Below are 12,797 nucleotides of genomic sequence, written 5' to 3'. Positions count from 1 at the left end.
CATCACACATCTCCAATTTAGTACAGGTATTTTTTAACTAATTTTTAAAAAAGACCTGGACATTTTAATGTGTCATAAAAGAGTCCTTCAGAACTGAAGTATCTGATCATCTACTGACTGCTTCAGTCAGCGTGTGTATATGTGGGGTGTGTGCACGTGTGTATTGGGGGTGTGTGTAGGTGAAAGGTGATTCATTTGGCTGCGCAAAGCATGGGGGGCAAAGGCAGGTTTACAGTTGTTCGAATGGACAATGCAATAATTAAAAATAATAATGCAAGTTCTTTACGTACTTACAACTGTAAACCTACATTTGCCCCACCCTGCGTGATGTGAAAAATACTCCTGTTTCTATCTCTCGTCCCACCTGGATGTAGAGGAATGAACAACGGCCATCTCACTTGGCTGAGAAATAATGTTCACTCTTCTTTTTAGTGTTATTATAATTGATAATTTTGAATTGAAAAGAGACTTACTTTCACCTATGGTCATTTGTCAACAACAAAAGCATATGGAAAAATGAAGACATTCTACCAAGAACCCAGTCCCACTGGTAACAGTTACACAAACATTATCTCCCCTGTTTGTCTTACAGACATTTGCAGCTCTAGGGCAATCTGATATACGTAAGTCTAATATTTTCCCAGAGATTAAGTGAGAAGGGAATCATTCTAATTAAAATTGTATTCTGTGTCTCACAAAAAGATTCACTGAAGGACACATTTAAATTAAAAGAAAATCTTTCATGCTTTAAGCATTTGTTCAGATGACGAAAGAAAGAGAAGCCAAGCTAGGCAAGCAGGAGCAGAGACATCAGAGCTTAAATGGCCTGGGATGTATCCAGGGAAGATCGACAAGATAATACCAAAAATTGGATTTGCACACACATTTCTAGCAACTTATTCATTGAGATTGTCATGGTAGGGATAATACCTCTGGTTTTGATTTTCATTGCTTACAGTCAGTTCTTTGAATTGGCTTGACAAAACATGTGTACCTTGAAGTGATGCTGTGAATTGTGGGTAGTGGTATATCGCTTGGAGTATCTTCCATGGTGGTGATTTGGGTTCCATTGCTTTTCACACAAGCGTATTTTGTGCAGACTTCAACCTGCAAACAGTAGTTTAGAAAAGTGTAAATCCAACTATTCTCAGAACCCAGACTGCCCATGACCGAATCTCACCAGCCCTCATGCCATATGATTCTCTTAGCAGCCTCTTGGGGTGGATGGAATATTAATTTGTCGTTTGATTCCAGGGGGACAAGCTCAGAATAGAGTGCAGCAACAGGCTCAGGGCCATTGATGCAGTGACTTCGCTGGTGATGTTTAGACCCTGTTTCCAACCATTCAGAAAGGGACTGGCACAGTCATGTATTTGGAGCGCAGGTAAGCACTGGAAGATGCCAAGGTGACGGGATTTTTTTTTAAAGATTTTATTTATTTATTTTTAGAGAGGGAAGGGAGGGAGATAGAGAGACAGAGAGAAACATCAATGTGCGGTTGCTGGGGGTCATGGCCTGCAACCCAGGCATGTACCCTGGCTGGGAATTGAACCTGCGACACTTTGGTTCTCAGCCTGCACTCAATCCACTGAGCTACTCCAGCCAGGGCGACAGTTTGTATAATATTATAATATTATACTAAGTACACTATTATACTAAGTGATCACTAAGTATAATAGTGATCCCTGTACACTGCTCTCTGGATCCATACCCAGGTAGTATAATAACGGCAGCTTCTGGAAGTCTTGATACTTTCCAGTAAATGGCCTAAAGGCTCATCTCCAATGAAAAAAAAAAACAGGCCCAGACAAGCCTTCCAATATTCGGAGCTACTTTGTATCCATGTATTCCAGCTGCAATGATATTTTTACCTTAATCACATCAGAAAATCATCATCCATCCCTTTAACTCTGCCACCTCATCTGAATAAAAACCGGGGAGGGTAGAATAACTAAAGATCAGAAATCGGGTTCATCAAGCGTTAGTAACACAAGAAGAACACCTTCAGCGAGGGGCGGGGAGAAATGAAGGTACAGATTGCTGCTGGAATGTCTTAGAAATGACATCATCCTGTTCTCATTTAAAGGGTAAACCAAAGGGGCACTGCTCCTCTTCCAGCGCTAATGGACTTCCACTTATTTGTGCCGTACAGTATTTTGAGGTAAAATATTTAGTAGATATTTGAACATTATCAAGACACTGCACTCTGAGTATGTCCAATGAAACCCCAGATAACCTAAAGGCAGATGAACTTAAAATATACTTGCTGGTAATAGAAATAAAGACAATAAGACTTCATACATATTAGGAAATATTTGACTCCGTGAATAATGAGATAACGCAAAATCAACTCAACTGAATGTATTATGTAAATTGTACGTGCCAAATATTATGATGGGTACTTGCACCAATAATAATCTGATTGAGTCCTCACGATTCCGTTTTCGTGTATTTGCAAGTTGGGGGTCAGCGAAATCAGGGAATAGGATCAAGCCAAGATCTGAGATGCCCACTGGGGCTTTCACATACTCTCTGGCTCTGGCATCTACATAACAAAGTCTGACTTTAAGTTCTAATCGACTGAGGTTTATGCAAATGAATCTCCAGACAGTGTCTTGCCTTTGGAGAAACGTATCAATATTTTTATCATCCTTACTAATTCACTATTCAAGTTCCCCATCCTTGGGGCATATTTCCAGATGTTACAGGTATATTGTATGGCATGTGAACGAAACACAAAAATAAAGATTGACATTAAACTATAAATCAAAAATTAAAATTAGTATTCCCTTTAAAATATATATAAATGGATGCATTAAAAAAAGTTGATATTTTTGTACATCTAGATGTCTGCTTTGAAATCAAGGGCTATTATACAAAGGGTTGTGAGCATAGAGAATTTTAATTGTACAGTATCAACTTGGCAAGATTTATTGCAAATAAGTGATTTGCCAAAAAGAATATTGTCATCATCTTCATTGCCATCGTTTTCCATCTTATCATCATTCTCTTTTCTCCAGAGATTCACGTGTTGGCCCACAGCACACAGATTTGATCCTGATCCATCCCCCTCCTCCCTCTCCCCTTCCCCACCCAATACATCATCTGTAACCAAGATGGAAGCTGTCCACTTAGAGGCCTACCCCGGCATGTTGTATTTAACATACCCGTAAGCTGAACCATCAGAGGACGGTGTTCTAACCTGAATGTCATAGACAGTGAAGGGGGACAGGTCTCGGAGAGTGAAAGACCCAGGCTCACTCATTCCGGTCTTGTAGAGCTGGTTATTTACATACACAGAATAATCAGTGACAACACCATTTGGGTGTGAAGGAGACGTCCAGGTGACACGTGCAGCTGTACTGTTGATGATGACAACCTCTGGAGAAAGCATGCCCCGAGGCTCTGGAATTCACGGAAGAAACGGAATAAACTCCAGCTGTCTCTGAAAAGGCACTTACTGAACTAAATGCAGATTAGGATTTGGGTTTCGAGAAGGGTTTGTTGCTTATCAGCTTTCCTCTGATGAAGTTATCACAGGCTGTAGTCCTCTGAAAATTGGCTTATTATACTCTCAGTTAGAAACCATAGGGATTGCTGGTAAAAAGCTTCCCACCACCAGCACAGTGCTAATCTTCAATACTATGTGAGCAGTGGGATATGATGATGAGTTATTCACCCATCTGTACCACTAACACATATTTATTATTTGTCTCTTCTCTTATCCCCTTACTCTGTATTTCCCGGGAGGGGTGGGAGAAGGGAAAAAAATTTGCTCCCTAAGCAAAAAAAAATAAATAAATAAATAAAACTCAAATACACCCAGGCTGGTGGAACGTGAAAAATCATTTGATGTTACTAGCTTGTAACTCAAGCGATATGAAGCAATAATGCAATATTGTCATTATGTAAATGATTTTGAATGTTGATTACCATAGGTAATGATGAAATCTAACATTAGGAAAAAAATCTTGCTTGGCGTTAAATTACACAATTATTCAAGCATGTCAGAAATAACTATGCAAAGACCTATTTTTATCTTAAGAACCCATCTTTACTAGTTGAAAAATTGTCCTTGTGATCCATTCTATTTTATAAACAAAAGGTGTCGACCTTTGGCACCACAAAGGGAAATGGCCTCCACTCAAAGTGCCCTGCTAATGACCTGGAACCCTTGCTCGGGAGGTAATGATATTATAATGTTTATAATGAGACTTTATAAAGCCAAAAGGATTAGAAAGACCATTCTGAACTCATTTCAGATTCACAAGTTGCTTCTCTTGCTTCCTCCCCCTTGCTAACTGGCTTAGAAATGAGTCACAGGCAATTTTTCTCCGTGGCTGAACTTCCACCTACCACTTCTGGTGACTCAGGGAGGGCCCTCACTGGGCTGGGCTGTCGCTTTGAAAAGCATACTTACTGCTTCTGTGAGCAAATCTCAAAAAAAAAAAAAAAAGAGTCTCTAAATGTCACCATTTATTGATGGGAACTTGGCTCCAAGCTCAGCATACACGGGGCGGAGCAGGAACAAACTGGGCTAATATCCCATTATGAGGGCCTCGCACTGCCGTCCCAATGGGACTGCGTATTGATCTGCCACTTGATGACAGCCAGCACTTAAGCGTTTTAGCCCCGATCCCCTTCCTTCCAACACCGGAAATTTTATAATGGAGGGATGGCTGATCTCAACCTCAGCAAGAGTCAATCAATTTCATCCGCGTCCCTGAAGCCGAGCATCCCGTGAAATCGGGACTCACCCCCACCGCAAGTGGTCGCGTGCAGCACGTCGCTGGTGATGCTGTGGACTCCATTGGAGGCAGCGATAAAAATCCGATACTCCGTGTTCGGACTTAAGTGGCCAATGACATGAGAAGTTACATCTGGGAGGAGCTGGAGAGATTCGTTTGAGGTAGCAGAACTCCAAAAAAGCGTGTAATGTTCCACATCACCTTGTAGGTCTTGCAAAGCTGTGAACGATAAACACAGAACCCCGTAAATGTGGCCGGTCTAGCAGGACCTCAGCGGGGGAAAGACCAAGTAAACTTTGTTTGCTCCTCTTAGAATGGGACAAAGGAAAGCTTATGGGACCTACTTTACGGTGTTAAGTTTTTTAACAAAGTTGAATTTTCTCCCCTTACCCCGTAATTTATTACATAGAGTCTTGTCTTTATAGGGACATGAGCTCATAAATTTCCTCTAAGTATTTTAACCATGCGAGTTATAAGGATTCAACTAATCTTCAAAACTATGATATGTTATTGAGAGTAAAATAAAAATATGCAATACACGGAACAGCTTCTGTTTATAAGTAGCATTCCTAGAGAGACGTCTATGTTAATACAAATAAGGATCTTGTATTAGGATCCCTTGACACAGGTTCTAAAACTGGAGAGATTTTGTATTTTGCTAACAAGATCTGCTAAGCAGGCTTCTAGGGACCGTTCAGTGGGTTTTGCTGCGTATGCTGTCGCTGTAGCAGTGGTACAGCAGGCTCTCCTTAAAGATTCACTCAGGCCCTGGCTGGCGTAGCTCAGTGGATTGAGCGCAGGCTGCGAACCAAAGTGCCGCAGGTTTGATTCCCAGTCAGGGTACATGCCTGGGTTGTAGGCCATGACCCCCAGCAACCACACATTGATGTTTCTCTCTCTCTCTCTATCTCCCTCCCTTCCTTCTCTAAAAATGAATAAATAAAATCTTTAAAAAAAAAGGTTCACTCAGGAGAACCCTAGGATATTATCTGAAATTTTTACTGAAGCTCTTATCCATTTCCCCCGGTTCATTGTGCCTCTGTGATGTAGGCAAGCTCTTCCAGAAAACCAAAATCCCTCACTCCCAGTCTCACAGCTCTAACTCATCAGTACCTCAACCCCCAACCTTTCAAAAGCCAGCCTGTTATTTTCTTTTTTCCTCTTCCACCCAGCTTCTCCAGTCTTGCCCTAAGTTCTGCTTCTCATGATCTTCCTACAGTAAAGCTTTAAACAGAAAACACAGGACAGCCCTATTTTCTTAGGTAGGAAGTCGTACACTGCTCTACCTACATTAATAGTATTTTTAAAGGCCTTAAGCAGTAACTCTTACCTTGGTTTGTGTTAGGGTTGGGAAGGCGGGGTGTTGGTTTACAAGACTCCTGAAACTGCATGTGTCGAAACAGTTTAACAGCACTAATCAAACACTGGGTGGAAAAGGTGGTATTTCTCTTTACGGTTATTGAAGTGTAGTTGCTCTAATGTGTGAGCTCCCACGGCCATATAAAAGCATATGGCTTAGAGAACCGTGTGCCTTTCTTTTTAAGAACCCCCTTTAGGTAAAGGATTTCTAAGCATACTACTGCTTTGACCTTGCCTCTAGCAATAGTTAAAAAGATTTTGTATGCCAGTATAGTTGAGAGTTTATAATAGATCTTTAGCAGTGTGTTTGGAAAACTCTGGTGATCGAGATTTTTTTTCTCTGATGTCACGAAATGTTAAAGCCTTTGGTAATGAGGTTCTTATTGTGCATGGGCAGGAATAAGCCATTCACGTCCATTAATATTTTCCCAAATGATAACATAAGTCAATTACAGCAAGGCCACTGGCATTATGAGAGTGAAAGTTCTCTGTCCTTAGAACTACTTTCTGCCGGCTTACAGCAGTAGCACTCCATTTGTGGCAGCTGAGATAGAATGGAAAGTCTACTAGATTGGAAGTTCACATTGTATTTTCACTTAAGTGAGCAGTCTGGTTAGAAGTTCAAGCCCTAAAGATATAATATTAATGAATTGCTTTCAAATTCTATTCGCGAATATAAATGGATTTTACCTAGGTTATTAAATGTGTCTGATATCTCCTTTATCAAGTTGTAATTAATGTACTTATATATGTACAGGGTATAAGGCAAAAGCAGGTTCACAGTTGTGAGCACATAAAGTAGTTTACTCTTACATTATGATTTATTAATTATTATATTAATCTTCCATAAGAACAACTGTAAACCTACTTTTGCCACACTGTGTATGCTGGAAATATTGCTCTCTGTCAGCACTGTAAATTCGGGACAAGCAAATACCTGGAGGAAATTCCAGTAACTGCCCATTCTTAGCCACACACATGGCTGCACATTTTGGATGGTGATCTCCATCTATGGGTCAGAAACGTGGTCTTAACTGTAGCCAATTCTCACATATTGAAGAGGTCCTGCTCCTTCGTAATGGAGTCCCCAATAATCCAAAACAGTTGTTAGATAAGCTAGTTCAAAGTTGCCTGGCAAAAGCAACTAGGTTGTGTTCCTTACACACCATTGGATTATTTTCAGAGGTTAGCATTAACATTGATTCTGTCCTCTAGATCTTTCCCATCTAGATCAGGGGTCAGCGGAGTAGAGTCCATGAACCAAGCCCGGCCTGCAGCCCAGACCTGGCCAGCCAGCTCTTCTTATGGAACCTGTGAGCGAAGAATGTTTATTACATTTTTAAATGGCTGGGGGAAAAAACTCAAAGAAGAAGAGTCATCTGTGATACATAAAAATGATATGAAAGCCAAACCTCAGTGTCCACCATGAATTTTTATGGGAACACAGCCAATCGGGTGTCCTGTACCTTTGTTTTCGTGTCACAGTGACAAAGTTGGGTGGTTGTTACAGAGACTGTGCACAGCCCGCAAAACCTGAAGTCTTTCGTGTTTGCCCTCTCCCAGTGGCCTGTGCGTCCGTGGCCCTCCCCTAGGGCAACCATGACAAACACGCCCACTCAGCAGGTCTCCTAATGGATGAGTCTGGGGTTGCATTCTCACCGGCTCACCGGGAGGGAATGTTATTTCAATGTGAAAACCCAGAGGGGTCCTATCGTATGACAGAGGTGTCTACCTTGCTCACAGGTCCTCAGATTAGAGTCTGACTTTCCAAGTTCCACGGTGCAGAGCTCCGTATCGTCAATGAGCAGTTCTTGGAGAATGTGTACACATCAGAAGTACATGCAAAAGCATGTCCTACTTTTTAAATGAGAAATGGCTTCTTGACTTTTTTCATCTTTTGTAAAACTGTCGTTGAAAGCACTGTGAACGTTCCAGAGCCAGAATACTTCACGCCAGTGCTAAATGATGACTGAGCGCTAACACATTATTTCATTTAATCCTCATTGCAACGGTTCGAGGCAGCTATTATCATCATCCCCATGCTTTGGCCTAGGACGCTGGGGTTTAGTGAGGTGGCGCGGCTTGTTTTAGGTCGCAGGGCGAGAACATCCTGGAGCTGGGACTCAAGCTCAAGTTTTCCTGATCCCAAAGCCGATTATTTAAACCATTCCTTCGCATGGCTCCACCGGGTTTTGTCATTTTATTTTCTAGTTAGGAGACTTTGAAACAGTGAGAACAGATGGGATCACCAACAGGAGAACTGGACTGTGAAGGAGACTCGAGGAAGAACTTTGAGGCATGTCTTCATTTAGGAGATGAGGGGAAGGCGTGCTCACCGAGACAGGAGGGGCCATTTGTAGTGACCACTGCCACAGAGACACAGACCAGGGGTGCCCAGAGGACAGGCCCCTGGGCTGGGCCACTAGCTGATCACATCACCACGAGGGACGGGTCAGCAGAGTACAAGGGAGGGAGGCGTGGTTATAGCAGCTACGCAAGTGGCCGGAAGGGAAGCCCATGGAAGAGGCCAACATGGTCCATTTGCTTGGATAAGTCAAGTGACAGGAAGAAGAGCAGAGGGGCAACGTGAGCCAACCACGCGGGATGCTTTGCAGAAGCAGTTATTCCAGATCTGTGATTATTTATACGTATCGTCCCCTGAACAAGACCAGTTCAGACGAACTCGGACATTCTTCTGGACACAGAAGCCAGCGGTGTCTGATGGAGGGAGATCAGGGCGAGGCTGAGGCTTCCATGTGACTTTCAGACTTCGTGACTCTCGGGAAAGTTCACTGAGATATTGTAACGTGAGAGTTACGTCATTCATCTCGGCACCCCCCGTGGCCGGCACAGAACGGTCCTGAATAAACATGTGTGGAAGGAATGGGGAGCGGGAAGAGAGGGAGGGAGGCAGACGGGAAAGAGACGGGGAGGGACGATGGGAGAGGGACAGACCAGGAGGCGACGCGACTCGGGCTGTGAGCGGCGGCAGGACGAGCCGTTCTTGCCACCTGGGCCGCATCCGGGTGCCCTGCTGCGGCTTCTTTCTCACTGATACTTTCCTCTCGCCGTCTCCGAGGTTCTCTTGCTCTTTTCTGGCCGTCGCTGCCCTTGTTGGCGAGGCCGCCCTGGAAGGGGACAGCCACGGCCGCACCCTCACAGGCGTTTGCTCATTTCGCTGTTTAGTTTGGAACGAGCAGCCAAAATGGGAAGGATCTGGTGAAGTCACTCTCGACAAAGCGCTGATATCCGTTCAGGCTGAACGCATGAGAAACAGCAGAGGGCTGGACGCCCGAGTCCTCCGTCAGAGTTTGCGAAGAGCTGCGCCCTGCGATTTCGGGTAAGCTGCTCAGCACTCATTTCCGTCTCAGCGGGCTTTTCTGAGAATCGTAGAACTGATTTAAGTGCAGGTGCTTTTGTATCTCTTCTTATCACAATGTGATACTTCTCCCTCCTACAATTTGTCTTTGGGGTTTTTAGTTTAGGCCGACATAGTTTCCTTTATTAGATAGGGCAGGAAGAGGAGCCTCGGCTCTCTGCAGGGACCGGGGGAGGGGGCGCGCACGTGGCCCGTCCGAAGGGGCAGCCTGCACACGGTGCCGGCCGATGTTTTCCCTGCAGCGACGTGGGAGCAGTTTTTCCTGATCATTTCAGTTTGCGAATCCATGCGAAAAAAAATCCTCATCTTCGTGTGACACCTCCTGATTTTTAAAATGTCGTCAAAATATCATTTTTGTCAAAGATGGCAGAAGAAACAGTGGACGGAGAACAGAGAAAGTCAAGGCAACCGACGTGCCGACAGTCTGCCCTAACATGAGCCGAAGAGACTCAGGGGAGCGGGTACTTCCTATGACATCACGTAGTGATGCAGGCGTTTCAAAAAGGCCCTTATAAAATGCTCAGTAACTTATTCCTGTTTACCCATGGTTGGTAAAAATCAGACGGAAATATTTTGCTATCAAAATAGTGTGTCCCTGGGAAGGGTGGTAGTTAGAAATCTGTTGTAACAAATATGTTACAGGCTATTCCGGAAAGGCAGTTTTTAGTAAGTATTCATAAATGTGTTCAGATGACTCGAACCTGCAGTTCTGTGCTGTTTGGCCTACTAGACAATGTACCCACTGGCTCCTACAAATCAAGAAGGCAATTACTAAACTAGCAAGAACTAGGCGGCCCTTGCCGAGAGGGGTGACTAGTTAATTTACTTAGGATAGCAGGCTGCAGGAGGGAAGAAAATGATGACACAACAAGCTTTTGCACCGCTGACCCGCTTCTGAGACTTAACCTTTGTGCTCACAAATAGTTATCTGAAAAATTTCTAAGGTATGAGTGGAAATAACAGCGGATCGCATTACCTACATCCCGAAGGTCGGAGGTTCAGATTACCGCGGTAATGAAACTTCAGTGAGCTGCTTCAGATCTATTAGGTTTGTCAGTTTTTATAAGCATGCTTTCTTCAGGCATGCAATTATACCATAAGGGACGTATATTGGTGAAAACTCAGCAGCAGGGCTTGAACAGGAGCATTCGAATGTCAGCGGAGGGGGAGGGCACGTGCCTCTATGAAGAGGTTTTCAAGATGGATCAGGAGGTGAGGGCAAAGTGGAGAGGAAGAGGGGAATGAGGGGAAATATGTTATTACACTGTACATAAAATCTACCTCCAGATAAAAACTTTTTTTTTTCAGAGGTGTCTCAGAAGATAATTGTAAGCATCAATTAACTGGTATTCTTCCATTTAAATGGTTTAAGCAATCCTAATAGCAGTGACACTGATTATTTAGAAGCCTGCAACCTTATAAAAACCCGAGGCACAGGTGGCAAACACAAGGCGCACGGGCTGAATCCGGCCCTCCACCTTGTCTTATCCAGCCCAGCACCTTGTTTCTACCTGGTGGCAGCTCCGAGCTCCTTGCCCCAAGTTAAGAAGTAGTTACACTTATACAGTCCTAAAGTTACATGTGGACTTTTGAAGGCAACCATGGGGCTGATGTGGCCCCCAGTGAAAATGAGTTTGACGACCCTGCTAGAGTGATTGTCTTCTGTAGAAATGAGTTATTTAGTGGCAATACTAATCAACAAAACCAGTCGTAATTTTAATTTACAATCAGTATCACCTAATACTGGCTTTAATTCACAGTTGATACAACATAACACTGGGGCAAATTCACTCAGATGTGCTAAAGTGAAACAGGAAGCATTTCTCTTCTTAGGCTGTAAAGAAACTCAAGACTGGATCAGAATCCCAGCCGGCAGTAATTTTACATCTTTTTATATAAATGTAGATAATACCTCAAGTAGGTACAGTTTTCTTATATTAAATATACATTTTAATTTGGGCTTTCCAAGTCAGTATATCTCAACATCTGGTTATATTCTAGCAAATTTTGATTCCATTATTGGCCAGATCTGAAGTCGTACTTACAAGAATGATTGCAACACATATTTCTGTGATACCTTCAGCTCTGTTTCATTTTTTTCTGAAGGTGATAATGGACCACTCTGAACTAACAGGTCAGCTGTTAAATGCTGCTGCATTGACCAGGTGGATCTGAAATTTCAGGTATTGTAGCCTCTAAAGTCCCAGGGGGAGGTCGGATCTGTCTGCAACCTCGCCTAACGCCTGTCAAGGGGAGTTCTGGAGGGGCCAGGGTGTGCCCTGCAATATGGAGGCGCACCCCGTTGGTGGCCACCCTTCACCCTGCCTGCCCCCAGCGGGAACTCTGTCGGTAACCAGGGCTGATGATGACTCACGTCACTGCAGTCCTGGTGAGATGGCTCTTGCTAGTACGTGAAGAGTGACGAGATGCGGGGCCGAGTTCTCTGCAGGAAAGTGCGCCAGTTAACCCGTGGGCACGGCCATCACAACTGGCTGGGGTGGCAGAAGTGACATCCCCCCACCCGGAAGGGACAGAGGAGGCAGAGCAGGCCCGAGAAGGGTGGAGAAGGGGGAAGGACGGCCAGCCCCTGGAAAACAGTGCAGGGACCTCCGTTTTGGGTTGTTTTGGCTTTTTAACATGTTCGTTTTCAATTCGGTTTGGGACTCCTGGGGTAAGGGTAAACAAAGGCACGAGAAGCTTCCTTACTTGGTTTGCCCCATCGCACATCCACGGCTGTGTGGTTAAGGACGACTGCGGAGACATTGGGTCCCCTCTGTGGGACACCCGCTAACGCTGTCACCGTCACTTCGGGGCTGGGCGTGAAACCCACGCTGTTGTGGACAAGCACTTTATATGCGTATGTTGTGAACCTGAAAGGTGTTGTCAAAAGACATATATTAATTTCTCTTTTCCAAGAAACATAACACACAATTTCCTTGTTCCCTACAATACCGGATTCCCCCACCCCAACAAAGTACACAACTTTCTTTTTCTCCTCATAAAATACATTATTTTCTTTAGCTACACCAAAAACAACAAACAAAAAAACATTATTTTTGTAACTCTTGAGCCTTTACCAAGTGTCAGAGAAATATATATATATATATATATATATATATATATATATATATATATATATATATATTTTTTAAATGAGCAAAGACTGTTATTGAAAACCAGCGTGGTTTGTCATCTTCTGGAGCTTGCTGTTCTTAGAAGTAGTGAGGATCACGGCGCCGTTCAAGACGCGATTACAAGTCCGGCAGCCTGCCGACTTTCTATCTGCATTTGATCCCAAGAGTTGCATGCTC

General features: G+C 43.7%; 1 protein-coding gene across 1 annotated transcript in view; it reads right to left on the bottom strand.

Moving 5' to 3' along the window:
- Positions 1 to 12,797, bottom strand: part of USH2A (usherin) — a 516,227-nt gene that overhangs the window by 146,346 nt on the left and 357,084 nt on the right. The window contains exons 44-47 of the mRNA XM_045859450.1: positions 12,193 to 12,356; positions 4,758 to 4,967; positions 3,203 to 3,405; positions 995 to 1,107 (exon numbers count right to left, since the gene is read on the bottom strand). Of these exons, the coding sequence (XP_045715406.1) occupies positions 995 to 1,107; positions 3,203 to 3,405; positions 4,758 to 4,967; positions 12,193 to 12,356 (690 nt within the window). The remainder of the gene's footprint in view (positions 1 to 994; positions 1,108 to 3,202; positions 3,406 to 4,757; positions 4,968 to 12,192; positions 12,357 to 12,797) is intronic.

Source organism: Phyllostomus hastatus, unplaced genomic scaffold (assembly GCF_019186645.2).
Source record: "Phyllostomus hastatus isolate PE091 unplaced genomic scaffold, TTU_PhHast_1.1 phas_contig_148, whole genome shotgun sequence".
Taxonomy (NCBI): domain Eukaryota; kingdom Metazoa; phylum Chordata; class Mammalia; order Chiroptera; family Phyllostomidae; genus Phyllostomus; species Phyllostomus hastatus.
The sequence above is the reverse complement of the archived record's forward strand: the minus strand, read 5'-3'. Positions and strand labels throughout refer to the sequence as shown.